The 24506-nt window shown below is 44.2% G+C and overlaps 2 protein-coding genes across 2 annotated transcripts in view; both read right to left on the bottom strand.

The window, feature by feature from the left end:
- The window catches only part of LOC115477517, an 881049-nt gene that overhangs the window by 774095 nt on the left and 82448 nt on the right, over positions 1 to 24506 (bottom strand).
- LOC115459986 (gastrula zinc finger protein XlCGF26.1-like) lies at positions 19088 to 21139 on the bottom strand. Its single transcript, XM_030189851.1, has one exon. It carries the CDS (start codon positions 21137 to 21139, stop codon positions 19130 to 19132), a length of 2010 nt encoding a protein of 669 aa, XP_030045711.1. The 3' UTR covers positions 19088 to 19129.

Genomic DNA, 24506 nt, shown 5'->3' with positions numbered 1-24506 from the left:
TTTGATGTAAGCACAGGGGAAAGAATATATTAAATGCTCCCAGGTTTCAACCTTATTAATGTTTATAAAAATCTTTGTACTTATAAACATTAACTCTGATTGTTAAGCACCTGATTCTTGTAACATGATGTCTGTTTTGTTGGCCCTTTACTAGTTTGAAAATATAAGTGAGTTCAAACAAAAATGCTAACGACAATAATAGATGCTCATTTAAAACCATTTGAACTACTTGAATCGCTTCAGATTGAGGCGGTTGTGGTCAGCTCCCACTGAGTTTACTGTATCATCTGTATTAAAATATACTAATCTATCTCTGAAGACAGTAGAAATAATTAGAAAACATTGGCAAGTGCTTTCAGTTCATGATATATTTGAAAAAAACACATTGCATGGTAGCATATTTCCATAGAACTAATCTATCTGATATGATGTTTTGCCGTTTGGACAAAGTATAATGATATTGAAGTCGGGCATCGTAAGTATGGTAAATGTGTGATTTGTGCAGTGACCATGGAAGCTTCTTCACTTTTGGACTGAATGATCATTTTATGATAAAATTATGATGCTCAACTTCATGCATTTCAAAAGCTGTGATTATACATGAGTATTTGTCCATGTAATTTAAAGTAGGTAGAACAAACTTACTGGATATTGAAAACCAGTGTAACCCATGGTTAAAATAATAAATTTTGTACCTGGGAAGTTCCAGGGAGTTGGGGCAGGAAGTTTGAGTGCCTGCAGGTAGGGATTGCGGTGGTTGCGGTCACGCCGTGGGTGCACACGTTCTGGGCCGTTCTGGAGTGGAAGAGAGACGGCATGGGCATTTGGGAGAGCCGCTGGTGATGCTGGGCCTTGCTCTGCTTTCAGAAGGGAAAAGGGGGCAGGCGTGACGATGCAATCGGGGGTGACATCATTAGTGACCTGTGAGACTGATGTGAAGCAATTTAGTAAAAGTGAATTTGAAAATATGGAGAGTTAGGGACACTTGGGTGGTGTTTAAGGAGAGTGAATAGTTTTAATACATTTCTGGGAATTTTAAGGTTATTCTCTCAGATAGTGAGATGAGATTTTTTGAAGTAATTATTGAGAGATTAATGTAGGAAACTCATAATTTACTCAGAGACTGAAAAGTGATTGAAAACTCATCAGTTCTGAGAAATTGTAAAGAACTTCTGGGGAAATGGATGGTGTAAGAGAGAAATGTAATTGATATTCTCTTGTCAATCTCTCTCATAAAACCCTAAAACATTCTAATAAAGATATTATTTTTGAAATTGGTTATTAAAAAGTTTTATAAGTTTAGTGAGGAGTGAAGTGAGAGTGAAAACTGACTGAAAAGAAGAAATCCTCTGAAACATTCCAGTCCAACAGAAGACAGAAAGTTTACGATAGTGAATTGAAGTAAAAGATAATTATAGGAGAAATAGTTAAGGGATTAACTTTATTTTATTCTCAAAAGTGAGATTTAATACAGTTTAGAAATTCAGACTCTGTCAGAAAACACAAAGTTAATTCAAACACGTGGAGGGGCATAATCGAATGGAAACGCCTATCACCATGGGCGTTTATCTCCGAGAACAGGTCCGTGAAGGGGAGGGCCGAACCGAATTTTTGAAAAAATGGACGTTTTTGAGCTGGGCGTTTTTTTTTTTTTTTTTAGCGATAATGGAAACTAAAAACGCCCAGCTCAAAAACGTCCTAATCCGAGCCATTTGGTCGTGGGAGGGGCCAGGATTGGTAGTACACTGGCCCCCCTGATATGCCAGGACACCAACTGGGCACCCTAGAGGTCAGTGCGGTGGACTTCAGAAAAAGCTCCCACATGCATAGCTCCCTTACCACGGGTGCTGAGCTCCCGACCCCCCTCCCCCAAAACCCACTACCCACAAATGTACAACACTACCATAGCTCTTAGGGGTGAAGGGGGCACCTGCATGTGGGTACAGTGGGTTTTGGAGGCCTCCCATTTACCAGCACAAGTGTTACAGGTGGGGGGGGGGATGGGCCTGGGGCCACCTGGCTGAAGTGTACTGCGGTACCCACTAAAAGTGCTCCAGGGACCTGCATACATGCAGGCCTCTAGGACTGGTTGCTGCTATATAACATTGGCACACCAGTTGACACCTGAAGACTAATCTCTCCGAAAACGTCCTTTATTGGAATAACCGCCTTTACTCACAGTTAACTGCAGATCAGAGGTTGTGCCCCACTGGCAACGAGTCTCCCTGGTACTGAGATGAGCAGTAGGTCAGAGCTGGCAGAATGCTGTACAATGCCCTCTTTCAGCCACATTCAAGGGAAGAACTAAGTTGTCTAACGTGGCTAACACAGGAAAGGGAACTAAAACTGGCTTACAAAAATGGCCACTACCGCATGGACTACAACAGGAAACACAACAGGGCACACTCTGACCCAGTAGGCAGGGGGAAAAGCACCATGGGAGAAGAGCCTACCAACATCGTGAGACTGTAACACAAGCTAATGAAATCACGGAGCCCAATACCCTACACCCACCACAATGCAATGCTGATGTGACCCTGTACTGCACCCGAGAGCCACATCTGACCCAGGGAAAGGCTGTGACAGGATCGAACACATTCTGCTGTCATGGAGGTGGGTATGGCATTTGAGGCTGGCATACAGGCTGGAAAAAAAGTTTGTAAAGTGGGGTTTTTTTTTGGTGGGAGGGGGTTAGTGACCACTGGGGGAGTCCGGGAAGGTCATCCCCGATTCCCTTCAGTGGTCATCTGGGCAGTTGGAGCACTTTTTTGGGACTTGTTCGTGAAAAAAAGAGTCCAAAAAAAGTGACCCAAAATCGCAGTAAAAACGCCTTTTTTTTTTATCAGCTAAAGACGCCCATCTCTCCTCGGCTGATAACCATGCCCCAGTTCCGCCTCCGACACGCCCCCGTCAACTTTATTCATTTCCGCGACAGAGTGCAGTTGGAAACGCCCAAAATCGGCTTTCGATTATACCGATTTGGGCGCCTTTGCGAGACAAACGTCTATCTCCCGATTTAGGTCCCACTATAGGCGTTTTTCTCTTTCGAAAATAAGCAGGATAGTCAGGGAGATTGTTTTCCTCCTTTTTATTTATTTAAGAATAAGTTTAGGTAAAGAAGAAATCTATTGAAGAACATTATCGGGAGAAGGACCGGTCCCAACACTGAATTTAACTTAAGGAAGTTTGAAGACAGTTTGTGGGAAGGAGGAGCTGACCGTCTGGTATCACTGCCTTCAGGTTTGTAATCTCTATCTCCAGTGATGATCCTAGGTCGGCTGCCACCTGGGGCGGATTGACGATGTGCACCCCCCCCCCAGCTGCAGCACGACCCCCCCCAAGGCTGCATTCTTGGCTGCTGCTCCCTCTGCCCCGGAACAGGAAGTGATGAGTTGTTTTCTATTGTTCCTCTTTTCTGGTTGATTGTCAAAAAACAGTGATAGAAGCCTTTAGAGGGCGTGTCAGTTATATTGAGCCTCCCCGGCAGTTAAGATTTCATATTGTTTAAAAAAATATGTATTGAATCTCTTCTGACACATTTAGCAACATACTGATAGTTTAATTTTACTACTACTACTTAACATTTCTAGAGCGCTACTAGGGTTACGCAGCGCTGTACAATTTAACAAAGAGAGACAGTCCCTGCTCAAAGAGCTTACAATCTAATAGACCAGTGAACGGTCGGTCCGATAGGGGCAGTCAAATTGGGGCAGTCTGGATTCACTGAGCGGTAAGGGTTAGGTGCCGAACGCAGCATTGAAGAGGTGGGCTTTAAGCAAAGACTTGAAGACGGGCAGGGAGGGGGCTTGGCGTAAGGGTTCAGGAAGGTTGTTCCAAGCATAGGGTGAGGCGAGGCAGAATGAGCGGAGCCTGGAGTTGGCGGTGGTGGAGAAGGGTACTGAGAGGAGGGATTTATCCTGTGAACGGAGGTTACGGGCGGGAACGTAAGGGGAGATGAGGGTAGAAAGATAGTGAGGGGCAGCAGACTGAGTGCATTTGTAGGTAAGAAGGAGAAGCTTGAATTGAATGCGGTATCTGATCGGAAGCCAGTGAAGTGACCTGAGGAGAGGGGTGATATGAGTATATCGGTTCTGGCGGAATATGAGACGTGCAGCAGAGTTCTGAACAGACTGAAGGGGGGATAGATGGCTAAGTGGGAGGCCGGTGAGGAGTAAGTTGCAGTAGTCCAAGCGAGAGGTAATGAGAGCGTGGACGAGAGTTCGGGTGGTGTGTTCAGAGAGGAAAGGGCGAATTTTGCTGATGTTAAAGAGGAAGAAGCGACAGGTCTTGGCTATCTGCTGGATATGCGCAGAGAAGGAGAGAGAGGAGTCAAAGATGACTCCGAGGTTGCGGGCAGATGAGACGGGGAGGATGAGGGTGTTATCAACTGAGATAGAAAGTGGAGGAAGAGGAGAAAGGTTGCGGGCAGATGAGACGGGGAGGATGAGGGTGTTATCAACTGAGATAGAAAGTGGAGGAAGAGGAGTTTTGCTTTCCAAATTATTACTTTGATCTTTACAAAATGTAGAAACAACACATACCACATGATTATCTATCTTAATAAATGAAGAGTAATTAACATTTGGCAAAATGTTCCATTGACATAGGTTCATAGGAGCCAACTTTTCTAAATGATTGGAGGTACTAAACTCAATGGAAATGATCCCTTCCTGGACACAGTCAAGGAGTTTGTTCAATATTGGGGTGCTCAAGCACCCAGAGCACCCACAGAGCTGGCATGTATGCATATGTTAATGCGGTGTTGTGAAAAAAAAAACAAAGTTCATACTGAGGAGATTGGGTAGGGCATGACTTCCCTTGGTCAGTAGGGATATAATCTCGCAAAAGATAGGTATAATTGTTCAAAGATACATTAGCACCTATGATTTCAGGTTTCCACAGTTGGATACCAAAAATCATAGGTATTACAACAAATATGTTTGCCTTACCATAGATACAGCAAAAGAACATTTACAATAATACTCAGTACACTTGGTATTCAGTTCCTGAATGGATATCCATGCCAAACTGGGTATCCATTTGTAGGACAATGTCCGCCATACATGAGTCATTAACTCCAATCATACTCTTTATTTTTACGTGTCTCCATACAACTTTTCTATGGAGGAAGCAGTCCACTTTTTTATTATTTATTTATCAAATTTCCAATATTTATCAAGCAAAACAATGCACTTGTACAGAAAGTAATAACTGGAACTCCAGAATTAAATAAAATATTTCAGAAAAGAAGAATATATATTATTTGTCTATCATTACTCAAGTCCACACTATATGGATCCAAGAAGTTGAATGGAGAAATTAAAGCAAACAATCTTTAAAGAAAAATACCTTCTTTTGACAGACCATAAAACCCCTGTTACCAAACTTGTAAAGAGAGTTATTATAGAATCAAACAGTAATTCTTTTAGCTGACAAAAAAGCTGTAAGTTGAGAGGGTTCATAGAAAACATATTTTACAGATTGATATCTGATAACACGTTTACAGGGATACCGCAGAAAAAAAGATAGCCCCCAACTGAAGGACTCCAGGTTTCATTAACAAGAATTGCTGACGTCTCTTTTGAGTTTCTTTTGAAACATCTGGGAAAATTTGTGTTTTCAGACCTAGGAAAGTCTTATCCTTATTTTTAAAGAACATTTTTAGGAACCAGTTTTTATCAGGTAATAAAGCTACTGTGGCTATCAATGTAGATGCCACAACTAATTCCGTATCCGAGGACTCCAGTAAAGCTGAGACGTCCAATGCTTGGGTTCCTTGATCTTGTTGAGTAGTTATCTTTTTAGTTGGCAAATAATACAATTGAGAAAAAGGTGGAATATTTTCCTCTTGAACTTCAAAGATTTCTTTAATATATCTTTTTAACATATCTCATGGAGAGACTGCAAATTGTTTCGGAAAATTATTATTACTCCTAGATAAATTGTCAAGAGCTTCAGTTTTTCTCCTTAGATATGTTAAATCTTTTGTAATAACCCCTTGAAGAGATTGTATCTGGCGGACCAATTAAAAAGTTGTAAAACATTCTCAGCAATCTGAATAGTCTTCCACTGATTAACATTAAATTAACATTTGAAATTATCTAATTATCGTACATTTAGTTTTAACTATCCCAAATCGTACGGAACCAGTGGGCTTACTAATGATTTGTGCAATATCTCGGCCAGTTAAATTTAATCGATTAGCTAAAACTTCCACATCGATAGAATTCAAAGTACCCATGCCTGCTCCCAGTCTTCACGTCTACCCGTTCAACTCCACTCATTATTTTATAGACCTCTATCAAATCTCCCCTCAGCCACCTTTTCTCCAAGCTGAAGAGCCTGAAGAAATATACTGTCACTTGCTTGAAATACAGGCCAATGGCCCAGGCTAAGAACTAGACCTCTTGAAATCCAAAAATCATCTCTGATATAAAATATATTTCACTGCAGCTCAAGCTGAAATGAGTTCCCAGAGAGATGGGTCTGTAAGAATTAGAGATCACCTTTGACACAGTTACATTTCACTGTAACAAGTGCTGAAATAAGGTAATTGAGAGCTGACAGAGGGTGGGGGAATCTACTTCGTAGATAGTAAGGAGACTGGCACCTACAAGACGTCATGAACAAGATTGTTGTGGTTATGTAGAGATAGTACTGGGTCAGCTGCACCCCGGGTAAGAACATCCAAAGGAGGGGGCTAGGGGAAAGTTTGGGGAGCATGCAAAGTCATCTCACAAGATGCGCTCTGAGCATATCTTGTTTATACTTAGAGCTTGATAACATGTGAAGTCATTTTGATCAATTGATAAGGGCCAAGAGCCCTGGTGACAAAGCTGGGGTCCATTGAAATAAATAGGGCCAAAATAGTATAAAAGGGACAGTCTGAGGGGTATTAAATTAGAACAGAGAAGACAGCAGAAGACTAGAGACGTGTCATGAAGTACATAAGCTCCTCTATGTGAATACCTGAGCTGCCTGATTTGCCTGTACTGCTATTGGTGAGATTGCAATAAACTATCTTCTTATATCCCAGCGAGTCCTTCTGATTATGGAGTTTGTTAAATCCTGGACTGTGTAAGAGCAGTCTGGGGAGGATGAGGTCAGAGTAATTGGTGGGAACACACAGATTATTTACTAGAGAGAGCCCCTGGCTTCCGCTGCCCAAACGGGTGAAGCAGATCCAATAAATAAACAAGCCCTAGTCGCTTTAGCCTTTCTTCATAGGGAAGTTGTCCCATCCCCTTTATCATTTTTGTCGCCCTTCTCTGCACCTTTTCTAATTCCACTATATCTTTTTTGAGATGCGGCAACCAGAATTGAACACAACATTCGAGGTGCGGTCGCACCATGGAGCGATACAAAGGCATTATAACATCCTCATTTTTGTTTCCCATTTCTTTCCTAACAATACCTAACATTCTATTTGCTTTCTTAGCTGCAGCAGCACACTGAGCAGAAGGTTTCAACGTATCATCAACGACGACACCTAGATCCCTTTCTTGGTCAGTGACTCCTAACGTGGAACCTTACATGACGTAGCTATAATTCGGGTTCCTCTTTCCCACATGCATCACTTTGCACTTGCTCACATTAAACGTCATCTGCCATTAAGACCCCCAGTCTCCCAGTCTTGTAATTTTTCACAATCCTCCCACGATTTAATGACTTTGAATAACTTTGTGTCGTCAGCAAATTTAATTAGCTCACTAGAGTAACTAGATCATTTATAAATATGTTAAAAAGCAGCGGTCCCAGCACAGACCCCTGTGGAACCCCACTAACTACCCTTCTCTATTGAAAATACTGACCATTTAACCCTACTTTCTGAAGTCAGCAGTGATATTGCAGAACGCCCAGCAATTCGTCCAGAGTAAGAGACTTCAGCTTCCAGAACTTTGCAGCCCAGTTAAATAATAGTGTTTCTTCCTGACTCACATCCTGCCTGTCTGGGTCAGACGGCAAAGACCCAGATAGATATGCCTTCCTGAATTCCTTTTATGGGTTTTCCTCTCAGTGACTATACAGATACTGCATGATATGAACAAAACTATTTATATAACATAAAGCAACAGAGCATGCACAAGATCAGGGCTGCCGAGAGGGGGGCAGGGGGGACAAAGTTCACCGGGCCTGCGCCGCCGCCGCAGTCCGGCCCGCCCACCCTCTGTCGCTCCCTGGCACTAACCTTAAGCGCCTTCCTCACCTTCGCAGCAAACAGCAGCAGACCACTCCTTCCTTCCGTGTCCCGCCCTCGCCTGATGTAACTTCCGCGAGGGAGGGGCGCAGAAGGAAGGCGTGATCTGCCGCTGCTTGCTGCGAAGGTGAAGGAGGCGCTTAAGGTTAGTGCAGAGGGCCCGGGGGTGGAGAGAGCGCCCGGCCCAGTGGCAGGTGGAGGGGGGGCCCGGTGACCTTGGGTGGTGGGGTGCCCTGGGGGCGGCCTTGTCCCGGGCCTGGCCCAGTCTCTCAGTGGCCCTGCACAAGATAATAGGGTCAATTAAAGGACATTGTGTAGGCCAGAGAGCAATGGAGAACAGTCTAGACTATTACCACTACACCACTATGTCCACTTTCATTGCATGCAAGTTATCATCCATCGGGATAAGGATGCCCCAGGTTGTCGTAACCTCTTGGGTTTTCCATAATTCTCTTAGGGTCATAATCCCAGTGCTTTTCTGGTACTTTGATGATGTAATATTTGCAGAGATATGCCACCTTGTTGTGTTCAGCAGGTAAAAGGCAAGTCTTTTTTTTTTTTAAAGAAGTGGCCATGTGGCAAGTGAAGCCATTGAGATGGCGGTAGAGGCTTCTGCACTAACCCGGCAGTATCCTAGAAGTGTGCAGTACTGCCTGATTACCACTGGGTGCACACCGGCGCTACAAAACTATATTTATCGTGTGAGCATGTTTAAATTAACATGAATTCAGGACTTCCAGTTGGGGAATGGAGTAGTGAGTCGGAAGACACAGCTGCTCCAGGACACCTGAAAGCCTTGCGCACGATATCAACGTCCTCCCGCTGAGAATTAGTGAGGAACAGAAATATAAACACATTAACTACAAACAGCTATAAGGAGGTGGAGTGAGGTGGCCGATGGCGGCGAAATCAACGCGGAAAGAGCCCAAAGACCGAGTGCAGCCGGTGGAAACAAAGATGGCGGACAAAGGCGCGCCGAATTCTCCTACACCCAGCTCGATGTGGGCTGCTGAGATTACGGAGGAAGTCAAGGCAGCAGTAGAGTAAACGGTGGGGAAGAAGCTACAGTTAATCCTCGGCAAACTAGACGGGATGGAGGAAAGACAGGACAGGAAAGACAGGCAGCACTGGTGACGGACCTGCACGAGGCGCAGCAGCATCTTGGGCAAGTGGAGGAGGAGATTCGGAAGATGGCAGAGGAGCAGCCAAAACTAGAAGCCCGGCTGACAGAGCTTGAAACGAAGGTGGAGGACTTGGAGAACCGCTCGCGGAGAAACAATCTGTCTTGTGGGGCTCCCAGAGAGCTTGCTGGAAAGGAACCTGTGTAACTTCTTGGAAAAAAGGCTGCCAGAGGCGCTGGCGAGCCCAGGCCTAGCGGAAAGGCTGAAAACAGAAAGGGCTCACCGGTTAGGCCCGCGCACAGAAAATACAGAAAGGCCACGAGTGGTAATCTTACAGATTCTGAATTACGCCCACAAAATGGAAATTCTGCAAAACTTGAGAGTGGGGAAGTAGCTGGAATATCAAGGAGGCAAAATATTATGTTTCCAGGATTATTCCTTTAAGGTGTCAGCAGCGAGGAAAGACTTTGCAGCACTATGCTCGAAATTGTTTGGCATGAAATACAAATTTAGTCTTCTATACCTGGCACACTTGAATGTGATAAATAATGGACAAATAATATACTTTGATAAAGTCCGGGAAGCAAAGGAATATGTAGACAAGCTAACGAGGGCGCCGAGCAGTGAGCGAGGACAAGATAGTGGATGAATGAGGAGCCTAAATGAGTAGGCCTGACCAACAATGATAGCTCACATGAAGAACGACGCGAGAATTAAGTTGTCTTATGTGGACATTGCACGCGTTGGTGCCAATATAAGACTGAGAGAATTAAAAATCTGAGAAAGAAGCTCAAGGTTGAGAGCACTTATATGGGAAGGACAATGAGAGGGACTGAGCCCTCAACAATATGTGTGGATGTTCCAATCCTTAGACAGGGGAGTCCAAATGCTGAAGGGCATGAGAGGGGTAATGTATGTGGGGCGGGGAGAGGGAGGGAGGGGGAGGGGGCTGGGGGAAGGGAGAGAGATCTGGGGGGGGAGAGGGGGGCTAGGGGTAAGAGTGGGGTTGCAAAGATTGTGTGAGTGGTGGGAGAATGTGTCAGTTGCTCTGGGGGGGGGGGGGGAATGGCGAGAGTGTGGACAGATGGACCGAGGGGGTGGTGGCCGGGACTCTCCCTGGGTGGGAAAGTAACAAAGACAGAGAATGTTGACAGCCGACTGAAAGAGGTATGGCATTGTTACAGATTGTGACCTGGAATGTGGGGGGGTCATACACTCTCCAATTAAGAGGCAGAAGATACTAAAAGTCCTTAATGACCAGAAAACATCAGTTGCCTTTCTACAAGAGACACACTTAACGTAGACAGAGCATGAAAAATTGAAGCGCTGGTGGGTAGGAGAAATCATGGAATCCCCAGCTGTAGAAGGGAAGGGAGGGGTAATAATTCTGATCCGGAAGGGAATTCATGTGAAAGTCAAGAAAATAATTAAGGACAACAGGGGGAGATATGTCCTGGTGCCTGCAGAATTGGATAGGCAGCCTCTACTGTTGGGCAACATTTATGCTCCCAATAATTACGAAAAGCAGTTTTACAAACAGATTCTCCGTAGGGTGCAGGCTATGGTGGAGGTGCCCGTTATTTTGGGGGAAGAGCTCAATGAAGTAATGGATCCAAAACTGGATAGGTCTAAGCCAGCTGAGAGAGAGCGGGCCAGGACCCAGAAGGGTATTGGGATGTTGGAGGAAGCTCTAGATGTTGTAGATGTATGGAGAACTCTTAATCCATTAGAACGAGACTATACGCACCTGTCTCGAGCACACTCCACGCTGTCCCGCATTGATTATATACTAATAGCGAGGGAGTTGCTAACCCAGGTAACAGTGGCCAAAATCGGTCCTATAGCGATGTCGGATCATGCATGGGTAGCAGTGGGACTGCGACTGGAGGGGGAGAGTTGGGGAGAACGTTCTTGGCGCTTCCCAACATACTTATATCGAGACAGACAATTTGTATCCCAAATAGTGACTAGTTGGAAGGACTTTAAAGTTAATAATGCGGCCCACCGGGAAGATCCAATACTCTTTTGGGAATCCGCAAAAACAGGACTCAGAGGAGAGATATTAGCATACACAAGCTTTAGAAAGAAGGTGAGGCAAAAGGAAGTGCTCAGGCTGGAAAAGCGAGTGACCTCTTTGAGGCGACAGTATGGTCGGGAACATTTGTAGGGGACTAGGGTACAATTGCTGGAGGCGCAGCAAGCTCTTAATGAGCTTCTGCATCAAAAAGTGCAGAAACCACTAGCATTTTATAAATATCAGCTATACAAATTCGCTAATAAGGGGGGGAGCTTTATGGCAAAGCTCATAAATAGAAGCCACAGGAAGAGATTGTAACACCTAGTGAGGCATACCTTGCAAGTGTAGACTTGCCTAAATTGATGGCTGAGGAGCTACAGATTTTAAATGCAAATATAATGGAAGATGAGGTGGACTGGGTATTAAAGCAGAGTCCTTTGGGCAAGGCGCCGGGACCTGATGGCCTGCGTAATGAATTTTATAAGGTGCTGAGGCCCGAGATCGGTTTAGTGTTGATGGAGGTATTCAACTCAATCATCAGGCGGGGACAGATGCCGGAACACTTAAACCAAGCTCACATAACGGTTATATTAAAACCAGATAAGCCAGCTCAACGCCCGGAATCCTATCGCCCTATATCTTTGCTAAACTCTGAAACATAATTTTTAGCTAAGATATTAGCAAATCGGCTGGCCAGATTCCTCTCCGCTCTGGTGGAGGAGTCGCAGGTGGGATTCATTAGAGATAGGAAGGTGGCAAAGAACATGAGGGAGATACTCATGGTGTTGGAGAGGGTACAAATGGATAACATGCCAGCCATGCTAATAAGCTTTGATGCCGAAAAGGCCTTTGACAGAGTGGCCTGGGGATTTTTATTTGGGACGTTAAAGGCATACGGTATAACGGGGTTTTTTGAGCAGACAGTTAAGACCCTATATACTGACTCCATGGCGAGAGTAAGTGTAAATGGGAAGTTTTCAGATTGGTTCTCCATCAGCAAGGGAACCCGACAGGGGTGCCCTCTTTTGCCACTCTTATTTGTACTGGCGCTTGACCCATTAATAAGGGAAATACGTAGTAATGAAGATATAAAGGGAGTGCAGATCCGAGATAAGGTGTTCAAAACCGCAGCCTTTGCGGATGATTTGTTGGTGCTACGAAAGGATCCGCAGACATCTTTGGGGTATCTCATGGAAAGCCTTACTGAATATGGAGCATTCTTGTGGTTTAAACTAAACCTGCCAAAATCGAAAGCTCCAGCGAGTGCAGGGGTTCAGATGGAGGTATGGGATTGGTTTCCTCTGCGCCGGGTGAACAGGGCATTTAAGTACTTGAGGGTCCAGATGCCGATGATCCCAGCTCAATTATATAGCTATAATGTCCCTCAGGTGTTGAGAGACACCAAGGAGCAGTTGTCCGCATGGATCTCCTTGCCGCTGTCCTTTATGGGCAGGACGCATTTATATCGAATGATAATATTCCCGAAATGGCTGTACTTGCTGCAGTCCTTACCAATTAGGCTATTAAACAAAGATCTGAGGGCACTTCAGAGACAGGTGGTACGGTTCTGCTGGGCGGGTAAAAAGTCAAAAATGAAGTTTGCGGAGCCCAGACAAGAGGAGGATTAGGTGTGCCTGAAATGAGGGACTACAACCATGCTAGTTTGCTACGGCACTTAAGAGACTGGATCCTAGATAAGACACATTATATATAGGATGGGAAAAAGCATATTTTAGCCCATGGACTATGAGCTATTTGCTACACGCTAAAGCGAGTGGACTCCCCGCACAACTAAAGGATAGTGTACTCTTAAAACCCATGCGATTTCTATGGCGGGTCATATTGCAGTTTTGGGAACAGAACCCACAGAGCAGCATATTGCTATCTATTTCTGGGAATGTAGAGTTTCCCTCAGGACAAGAAAACAGAATTTTTTGAGATTTAGAGACAGGGGGGTGACACTACTGGAGAACTTTATACAAACTGATGGGACAGTGTTGCCATTTCCGGAGTTTGAGAAGCGTTGTGCGGGAGGACCACTGACAAGGTTGGCATACTGTACTTACAGCTGTCCCATTATATTTGTGGGCAGGGCCGGTCCTAGGGTCTCTGGCGCCCCCCTGCAGACTATGAGTTGGTGCCCGCGTGCCCCCCTCTGGCACCCGCGTGCCCCCGACACCCCCAGCATCTCCTTTCTATCTTCTTCCACCCTGCCCCTGTCCAACGATTCTCCTTCGCCCCATCCCCCACCGCCCTTGGTGCTTTAAATCTTTAATTTACCTCCGTTCCAGCAGCCGCGTCATTTATTTATTTATTTATTTATTTTTTGCATTTGTATCCCACATTTTCCCACCTATTTGCGGGTTCAGTGTGGCTTACAATACGTTGTAAATGATGGAGGTACAGTTTGTTACATTATGATTATGGGTTACATTATGAAGAGTTATAGGAGACAAATTCAGTAAAATCATCTTTGGGGCATAGAAAATGTGGGATGTGACATTGGGGAATGGTAGGGTGAACAGATAATATCAGGAGAGCGTTAGGGTATAGCAATTTATCTGTGGGTTGATTGTGAATGTGAGGAGAGTACGGGGGAAGAGAATTCAGAAGGGAGTGTATTGATGCGTTTCTATTAGTGTGCATGGAAATCATGTGTTTTGATCCTTGCAGTAAGTTTTTTCAAAGAGATAGGTCTTCAGTCGTTTGCGGAAGTCGGTTAATTCATAAATTGTTCTCAGGTTACGTGGTAGTGTGTTCCAGAGTTGCGTGCTCATGTAGGAGAAGGTTGATGCATGTAGTACTTTGTACTTTATGCCTTTGCACTTGGGAAAGTGGAGGTTGAGAAAGGTTCGGGATGATCTTTTGGCATTTCTAGGTGGCAGGTCTATTAGGTCAGACATGTAAGCAGGAGCTTCACCGTGAATGATTTTGTGAACTAGCGTGCAGACTTTAAAGGTGATACGTTCCTTGAGCGGGAGCCAGTGTAGTTTCTCACGTAGGGGTGTTGCACTTTCGTATTTTGGTTTTCCGAAGATAAGTCTGGCTGCTGTATTCTGGGCTGTTTGAAGTTTTCTCAGTATTTGTTCTTTGCAGCCTGCGTATATTGAGTTGCAGTAATCCAGGTGACTGAGTACAAGTGATTGCACTAGGTTGCGAAAGACAGATCTTGGAAAGAATTGTTTTATTCTTTTCAGTTTCCACATGGAGTAGAACATCTTTTTTGTTGTGTTGTTCGCGTGAGTCTCAAGTGTTAGGTGGCGATCAATTGTGACTCCAAGGATTTTTAGATTTTCTGATATTGGTAGGTTTAGTTTAGGTGTGTTGATAGCGGTAAATTTGGTCGTGTTGTATTGGGAGGTTAGTATGAGGCATTGAGTTTTTTCTGCGTTCAGTTTCAGTCGGAATGCATCTGCCCAGGTATTCATGATGTATAGACTTTGGTTGATTTCATTGGAGATTTCACTAATGTCTTGTTTAAAAGGAATATATATCGTTACATCATCGGCATATATGTAAGGGTTAAGGTTATGATTTGATAGAAGTTTTGCCAGTGGGGTCATCAGTAGGTTGAAAATTGTTGGTGAGAGGGGGGATCCTTGCGGTACTCCGCACTCAGGTGTCCATGCGGCAGACGTGAATGAGTTTGATGTGACTTGGTATGAGCGTGAAGTTAAGAACCCCTTGAACCAATTTAGGACGTTGCCTCCGATGCCAAAATATTCAAGTATGTGTAATAAGAAAGCCTTGCCCCATCTCTAGCCTTCCCTCCCTTTGTGAGTTCGTTCTGCAGTCCCGCCCTCGAGGAAATGATGTCAGAAGGCGGGACTGCGGAATGAACTCACGAAGGGAGGAAAGGCTAGAGATGGGGCAGGGCTTTCAAATGATGCGGCTGCTGGAACGGAGGTAAATTAAAGATTTAAAGCACCAAGGGCAGCGCGGTATGGCGCCGCAGCGGCGCCCTTGAAGGCAGGCGCCCCTCTGCGGTGCTTACCCCACTTACTGGGTTTGACCGGCCCTGTTTGTGGACTTCCTAAAACAAGTCTTTCACTGGAATTCGGGGGGAAAGTGTCACGTCCCTCACCTGGGTTTGGCTGCGCTTCAGCAGCACGATGTTGACGAGTCACGGGTCGGCAGGTGCGGTGCTCCGCAGGGGTGCTGCTGCATGCCGGTTGATTCGATGGATAGTGAGGATGGCTTCCGGGTTCACACGGAGTGCGCTGGGCTGTGTTCGTCTGGCTGGCTGTTTCCAGGCTCGTCGGGGTGGCTCCGCCCTTCTGGTCCCAGATTGGCTGTCTGTGCGCGGACTCCTCCTGCTCTTTGACCGGAGGCCTATCGGGTGCCTTTCTTTTCAGCTGATTCCTGTCTGCTCCTGAGTACCGGACTATTTCTGGGAGGTTTTTCAACTGCTCCTTGCTTCGGCTTCTTGTTTGTGGAGACTGCCTTCTGTGTTCCTCTTACTTGCTGCCTGCCTAGACTCTGCCCAGACCTGACTACTCTATTGCTTGCTGCCTGCCTAGACTCTACCTGGAACTGACTACTCTATTGCTTGCTGCTTGCCTAGACTCTGCTTGGAACTGACTACTCCCGCAGCCGCTAGCTCACCGTTCCGCCTCACCCCCCTCTCCTCTCCGACTCTGGCCATGCAGCAGGACGATTACTACACACGAGTGGAACTGACCCAATCAACTACAATGTAAGCAAGGAGGCCCATTGGTTAATCTCTATTTCCACTCCCCAACACAGCTGTCATTCCCATACACTCAAAACTAAGCACGAGCTGCTGATACACACTGTCGGTTTCACTCAAAACCAAACAAAATCGCCACTGCACCCCGTCCCCCCGCCCACACTCCCCCTCATCCACCCTCCCGCAGCCGCTCGTTCACCGTTCCGCCACACTCCCCTCTCCTCTCCGACTCTGGCCATGCAGCAGGACGATTACTACACACGAGTGGAACTGACCCAATCAATTACAATGTAAGCAAGGAGGCCCATTGGTTAATCTCTATTTCCACTCCCCAACATACCCGTCATTCCCATACACTCAAAAACCAAGCACACCTATGAGCAGCTGATACACATTGTCGGTTTTTTTCCCCTTCTTCCATCTGAAACACGTCTAAAGCTGTTTCTACTGGATAAACTGTGCCTTTACAGGTAAAGGACGGCTGAGGGGAGATATGATAGAAGTGTATAAAATAATGAGTGGAATGGATCGGGTGGATGTGAAGCGACTGTTCACGCTATCCAAAAATACTAGGACTAGAGGGCATGAGTTGAAGCTACAGTGTGGTAAATTTAAAACGAATCGGAGAAAATTTTTCTTCACCCAACGTGTAATTAGACTCTGGAATTCGTTGCCGGAGAACGTGGTACGGGCGGTTAGCTTGACGGAGTTTAAAAAGGGGTTAGATAGATTCCTAAAGGACAAGTCCATAGACCGCTATTAAATGGACTTGGAAAAATTCCGCATTTTTAGGTATAACTTGTCTGGAATGTTTTTACGTTGGGGGAGCGTGCCAGGTGCCCTTGACCTGGATTGGCCACTGTCGGTGACAGGATGCTGGGCTAGATGGACCTTTGGTCTTTCCCAGTATGGCACTACTTATGTACTTATGTACTTATGATTGTTTTCTTACTGCACACCTTTTTCATTTATTTGAAAGCTACACATCTGTACATATCAATATCATGAAATGTAAACTACATATCACTAAAACAGTTTATCCAGCCGTTCCCTGTCAATGTGTGTCACTGAAAGAGTATGAGGGAGATCCAGCTGCCTGTGGGTCAGGACAGGATTATCAGCTGGACGCCAGAAGCAGTGTCTCCTTAGGTTGACAGCAAATAGCAACCCCCCCCCCCCCACCAAGCACCTTGGAGGGAGGGAGAAAGGGAGGGGACAGGACCATGGAACTGGGAGGGAAGGGGAGGGACCCTTGAACTGGTAGGGGGACCCTGGAACTGGGAGGGAGGGAGGGAAGGTGACCCTGGAACTGGGAGGGTGGGGACCCTGAAACTGGAAGGGACGGAGGGAGGGATGGAGGGGGGACCCTGGAACTGGGACGGAGGACGGAGGGGCCTCTGGCACACACTCTGATTCTCACACACACACTCTCTCTCTCATGGACACACTCGCACCCAGTCTCACTCTCTGTCACACACACACACTCACACATTCACTCTCTCTCACACAGTCAATCTCACACACACTCTCTCAAACATACACACTCCGAGGAAAACCTTGCTAGCGTCCGTTTCATTTCTGTCAGAAACGGGCCCTTTTCACTAGTTATACATAAAACCATTCAGGTCTTTATCTAGTCACTTACTATATTAATATATAGGATTCATTGAAGATGTATGAATAAAAAAATCATACATCACAGATAAAATATAAAGGGTCCTGTTTACTAAGGTGCGCTAGGAATTTGGAATCTCAGTTGCACAAATTCTTAATGAAGATCTCATGGGCATCGAGGAGTTTCCTCTAGTTTTTGAAGATGTTTACGAGTCCAGTCTACAATACCAAAATTATTTGATAGTACAGGAAATCTCCTATAATAGTCATTACTACTTTTTTTCTCTCAGCAATTTCTGCTTTATAGTTGTTCCTTCCACCAACAAATAAATATGCCTTCCTGTGCGGATTCTTTGGTGATTACTGAGGTTTGTCTTCTAAATGAAGCTTTTATTAACCTCAGTATTTGTAAACGGCTTCACTCCTATGTGGCTTCTCTGGTGTTTTTATTTTTGAGGTGTACCTTCTGACTGGAGTTTTTACTACACTCGGAAGAGGTAAATGGTTTCATACCAGTGTGGATTCTCCAGTGTCTTGTGAGTGTTCCCTTCTCATTGCAGCTTTTAGCTAAGTACAAGCAAATGGCTTGTCTGGATTCTCTGGTGAATTATCATGTGTTTCTTCAACCTGAAACTTTTGCCACAGCCAGTGCATGGAAATGGTTTGATTTCTGAATGGTGGATTGCGAGTGTTTCCTTGTCAATGAAGCTTTTGCCACACTCAGTGCATAAAATTGGTTTTTCTCCTGAATGGATTCTCTGGTGTGTTTTGAAGCTTCTCTTCTGACTGAAGCTTTTATTACACTCAGTACAGATAAATGGTTTCATTCCTGTCTGGATTCTCCAGTGTCTTCAGAGTGTTCCCTTCACGGCGAAGCCTTTATCACACTCAGTATTTGTAAATTGCTACACTATCGTGTGAATTCTATGTTGCCTTGTCAGTTCTTCCTTGTCAGGAAAGCATTTATTACAGAGGTCATGTAAATGGGTTCTCTCCTGTGTGGATTCTCTGGTGTCTTGTGACGTGTGTTTTCTGACTGAAGCTTTTATTACACTCAGTACATTTAAAGGGTTTCATTCCTCTGTGTATTCTCCAGTGTTTTTGTTCCCTTTTCAGTGAAACTTTTAAAACATTCAGAACATGCAAATTGCTCCACTAATGTGTGGATTCTTTTGTGTAGTATCATGTATTTTTTCAACCTGAAGCTTTTGCCACACTCAGTGCATATAAATGGTTTTATTCCCGAATGGATTTTCTGGTGCATGGTGATTTTTTTCTTGTCAGTAAAGCTTTTACCACACTCAGCACATATAAATGATTTCACACCAGTGTGGATTCTCTGGTGTATTGTGAGGATTGACTTCTGATTGAAGCTTTTATTACACTCAGTACACTTAAATGGCTTCATTCCTGTGGATTCTCTGGTGTACTGTGAGTTGTTTCTTCCGACTGAAGCTTTTATTACACTCAGTACAATTAAAAGGTTTCAGTCATGTGTGGATTCTCTGGTGTAATGTGAGGTATGCCTTCTCACTGAAGTTTTTATTACACTCAGTACAGTTAAAGGGTTTCATTCCTGTGTGGATTCTCTGGGGTTTTTGAAGATTTCCATTCTCAGTGAAACATTTACCACACTCAGAATATACAAATGGCTTCACTCTCGTGTGGATTCTCTGGTGTGTTGTGAGGTGTGCCTTCTGATTGAAGCTTTTATTACACTCACTGCAGTGAAAGGGTTTCATTCCCGTGTGGATTCTACAGTGCCTTTGGAGTGATCCCTTCTCAGTGAAACTTTTACCACACTCAGCACATATGAATGGCTTCACACCCATGTGGATTCTCTGGTGTATTGTTAACTTTGACTTCCGATTGAAGCTCTTATTACACTCAGTACAGTTAAAAGGTTTCAGTCCTGTGTGGATTCTCTGGTGTAATGTGAGGGTTGCCTTTTCACTGAAGCTTTTATTACACTCAGTACAGTTAAAGGGTTTCATTCCTGTGTGGATTTTCTGGTGTTTTGTGAGGTTTCCCTTCTGACTGAAGTTTTTATTACATTCAGTACAGTGAAAGGGTTTCATTCCTTTGTGGAATCTCTGGTGTATTGTGAACTTTTCCTTCCGACTGAAGGTTTTATTACACTCAGTGCAGCTAAAAGGTTTCATTCCTGTGTGCATTCTCTGGTGTATTGTGAGGTATGCCTTCTCACTGAAGCTTTTATTACACTCAGTGCAGTGAAAGGGTTTAATTCCTGTGTGGAATCTCTGGTGTTTTGTGAGGGTTGACTTCTGACTGAAGCTTTTATTACATTCAGTGCAGTGAAAGGGTTTCATTCCTGTGTGGACTCTCTGGTGTTTTGTGAGGGTTGACTTCTGACTGAAGCTTTTATTACACTCAGAGCAGTGAAAGGGTTTCAATCCTGTGTGGATTCTCTGGTGTATTTGGAGGTTTCCCTTCTCAGTGAAACTTTTATCACAATTGGAACAGGTAAATGGTTTCACTCCCATGTGGATTCTCTGGTGTATTGTTAACTTTGACTTCTGACTGAAACTTTTCTTACACTCAGTGCAGTGAAAGGGTTTCATTTCTGTGTGTCTTCTCTGGTGTTTTGTGAGGTATGCCTTCTGACCGAATCTTTTATTACACTCAGTGCAGTGAAAGGGTTTTAGTCCTGTGTGGATTTGCCAGTGCCTTTGGAGTGTTTTCTTCTCAGTAAAGCTTTTACCACAATTGGAACAGGTAAATGGTTTCACTCCCATGTGGCTTCTGTGGTGTTTTCTGAGGTATGCCTTCTGATTGAAGCTTTTATTACACTCAGTACAGTTAAATGGTTTCACTCCTATGTTGATTCTCTTGTGCATTGTGAGGTTTGTTTTCCAACAAGCATTTGTACCACTATCAACACAAGTATACAATCTCTTGTTTTTCTGGTCTTTCAAGAAGTTTGCCTTCCTGCAAAAGACTTTTTCAGTTTTAGTAGAAGCGATCAATTTCTCACCAGTTTGCACTTTATTATAATCTGTGAAAGCATCTCCATGACTGAAACTTTTCATACATTCAGTACTGGAAACTAGTGTCTCTCCTGGGTAGAATTTTGCATTTCTGATGAAGTTTTCTTCTTGATTGAAGCTTTTGTCACAATCAGGATAGGAAGCTAGTCTCTCATTAGTGTTGGTTTTCTGGTATTTTGTAATATTTTCTCTATTGGGAAAGCTTTTCCCATATTCTGTACTTGTATACACTCTAGTTTTATGAATAATTTCATGTTGCTCTAGCTGTTTCTTCCTACTAAAACCTTTTCCACACTCAGAAGATGTAGAATATGTTTCTTTTATGCACGTTTTCTGTTGTCCTTGTGGTTCTCTCTTTTGACAGACGTTTTTCCCATAGTTCGTACATGTAGATGGTCTCTCTTCAGTATCGGATCTAGGATGTGATTTCAGAGTTAAATGATCGCTGAGGAATATCTCACATACGTCACATAAACATCTTTGATCTCTCATCTGTATGATATTACTGGTACTGTGTTCACACGGAACTGAGCCTTCTGTTGAAGGGTTTTGTTTATTTACATTTTTTCCCTTTTTTCCCCAGTCAGGAGTCTCCGCTTTCTCTCTTTCTGATAACATATTTTCCCTTTCAGGTTTCTCACTGAGCTTCCAGTCATGTGTCTTTGTATTACTCCTTCTGGGATCATCTTTTTCTATAAATAAATAAATAAATATATAAGAGCATTGCAGATTATTGTAGGAGAACAGTTTAGTAATACAAAAAACCCTTCGTAAATCTGCCCCCCCCACACAATCAAGTTGATATTTCTTTTTAGTAATATCTTTATTAGAATCACACAATGGTAAGAACAATAATATCTGTAAGAAGAGATATAACAGTATAGCGTGGAAATTTTTCAAGTTTCATCCCTCCACACACATTCACTGCAAGGGATCAGACCGCACATGTTGTTTCTTCACGGCAGTCTGATCCACAAATAATAGCGCAAAACCTTACCACCCTCCACCCTTTCCTAAAGTCCATACTTCAAGTTATAGGTTCTGCAAGTAGCTACGAGCATGATGTGGCAAACAATCCCACCCTGAGGACTAAATTTGTTGAAAAGACTTCCAGGCTCCAGTAGGCCACTGACTAGTGTACAGTCTTCATTAGATCGACAAGTTCATTCCTCCAATCAGTCTGTCTCCAACACATCAAAATATTCTTTCAGGATTAAAAAATAAACCTTATGCAGCAGACAATTAGGGCCCAATCACAGACTCAAGGAAACAAAATTTCAAGAACTAAATGTCCGCCCAGAGAGGCAGGCGTCTAACCAGTATTACTGAAAGATGCATTTTCACCTGTATCCAGAAAGGTCTTATTAAGGAGCAGGTCCAGAACAGATGCACTAATGTAGCCGGCTCAGCTGTACAATGTGGGCATTCTGCTGTTGCCACCATTTGAGCCAGAAAGGCCCGATCGGGGGAAATGTAACGTGTAAGACGCTTCAGGTGTTTCATGAGCAAACGCAGCTGATCACTCATAACTATTGAAGGTCCCGACTGGTTCTAAGATCAACAAGGCCCCCTCCACCCTTCCTATCCACAGAAGGATCCACTGCAATATTAAGGCCCCTCAGAACTAAAAGAGGGAAATGTAGATATGGCGTCACAACCTTAATCAGTGTCTGAAAGAAGGAGAGAGCGAAAACATTAGGGACACAGACATTAAGAATGAGCTCTGAACAGTCCAATGCACCTCCCGTCCCACCAGCACCTTATGAATCTGCTATGGTATTTTTTTTGTTTGTTACATTTGTACCCCGCGCTTTCCCACTCATGGCAGGCTCAATGCGGCTTACATGGGGCAATGGAGGGTTAAGTGACTTGCCCTGAGTCACAAGGAGCTGCCTGTGCCTGAAGTGGGAATCGAACTCAGTTCCTCAGGACCAAAGTCCACCACCCTAACCACTAGGCCACTCCTCCACAGTATTGATATACTGATCATGAGTACTACCACCCCTGCACTATGGTCAGTACCAGATGAATAATGTACTGCCCCCACGCAACTACGCTTCAATTTTTGATGTTCCTCATCATTTAGGTGGGTTTCCTGAAGACAGGCTTTTTCCTTTCACTCCTGTAAGATCTTTGTCCTCTTAATGGGCAAATTAATACCTGCCACATTCCAAGAACAATCCCTCAAGACTCATCCAGAACAAAAAGAACAGATTTTCCCAGGGTCTCCCAGTGCCCAGGTTCTCCCCATCATACCACAGACCATTAACAAAACACATCATACTTATAGCCATCCACACAAGCAAACCTGTAGTACAACTTCCTACCCCCAAAACAATCTTCCCACCCAACCTCCCCCCAAAACCCTTAACCCAGTCTTACACATATCCAGAGAAAGACTCTCCTGTGAACCACCTCCAATCCAAGCTCATACACACAAATCATCCCCCAAACATACCATTCCCAAACCCAGCTCTTCACTAGACAACTCAGCAGTCAAACCCAAAGCAAGACTGGAGATCACAAAACAACAGATCCCAACAAAATTACTCCCTCATTAAGTTTCTTGGATAGCGTCCACACTCTAAAGGGACGCTGAAATAGCTAGTCCACCTGCAACAAGCCTCTGTTAAGAGACTAGAGAGAAAGTGAATTAATCCGAGCTATAAAATCAGGCTCCCGATTCCGATATAGATCAAATCCAAAAAAAAACGTGTCTCCGCAGGGGTGTCATGGAAAACTGTATGGCCCTCGTGGATCACTCAAAGATGGGCTGGATAAAGAAGTGTGAAGCGGATCTGGCACTTATACAATCCTGTGCATATTACACTGAATTTACGACAGCTGGATGCAACCGCCACTGAATAGTCTTGAAAGCACAAAAATCTTACGATTGTCCACTTGCAAAGTTTTGCCAGCCCATAGCGCCCCAATATTTCCACCTGGTGGGCAAAGTTCAGGACCCTTAAGATCACCACACGGGCACCCAGATGATGAGCTTGCACAATCCAGAATGGTCCGTGGTATGCACTTAAGTGCAGACTCTGCAATAATCAAGTCTCCAGATAGTGCAACAAATCTTCCTCTTGAAAACTCTCCAGAATGCCTACCAGGTGCAGGTTATTACGTCTAGCCCGGTTTTCCAGATCTTCGATTTTGTCTACCAGGGCCTTGTTTTTCCATGGTGTCTTGCCTAGTCTCCACCCAATGCAGAGAGTCCGCCTCAAGTTCCAGGCCCAAACTATCTCAGCGCTCATGAGCATTAGCAATTTTGTCGAACTGTCATAATTTTTTTTATCAATAGCAGCATCTACAGCTGCTTTCACTTCAGAGATTTATTTATTGCATTTGTATCCCACATTTTCCCACCTTTTTGCAGGCTCAATGTGGCTTACCAGTATGGCATTACTTATGTACTTATACATCATGATTAGTGGAAATACATAAGAAAATAGACATTTAGTATTACAGAAAGATCTTGGGTAGCATGATAATGATAAAACATGGTAGTAGTTTAACAAGCAAATATTGTAAGACTGTTCTTGGTTTCTATGTAGGAGTTCACATTTGTTGATCTTTGTGGTATGCTTTGTCAAAGAGATGAGTCTTCAAAAGTTTGCGGAAGTTAGTTAGTTCATAGATCGTTTTCAAGCTACGCGGCAGCGCATTCCAGAATTGTGTGCTCAAGTAGGAAAAGGTTGAAGCATGCGTTAGTTTATATTTTAGGCCTTTACAGTTGGGGAAGTGAAGATTAAGGAAAGTGCGGGATGATTTTTTAGCATTCCTGGGTGGTAAGTCTATTAGGTCTGACATGTAGGCTGGGGCATCTCCGTGAATGATTTTGTGAATTAGGGTACAT

Source organism: Microcaecilia unicolor, chromosome 1 (genome assembly GCF_901765095.1).
Source record: "Microcaecilia unicolor chromosome 1, aMicUni1.1, whole genome shotgun sequence".
Taxonomy (NCBI): domain Eukaryota; kingdom Metazoa; phylum Chordata; class Amphibia; order Gymnophiona; family Siphonopidae; genus Microcaecilia; species Microcaecilia unicolor.
The sequence above is the reverse complement of the archived record's forward strand: the minus strand, read 5'-3'. Positions and strand labels throughout refer to the sequence as shown.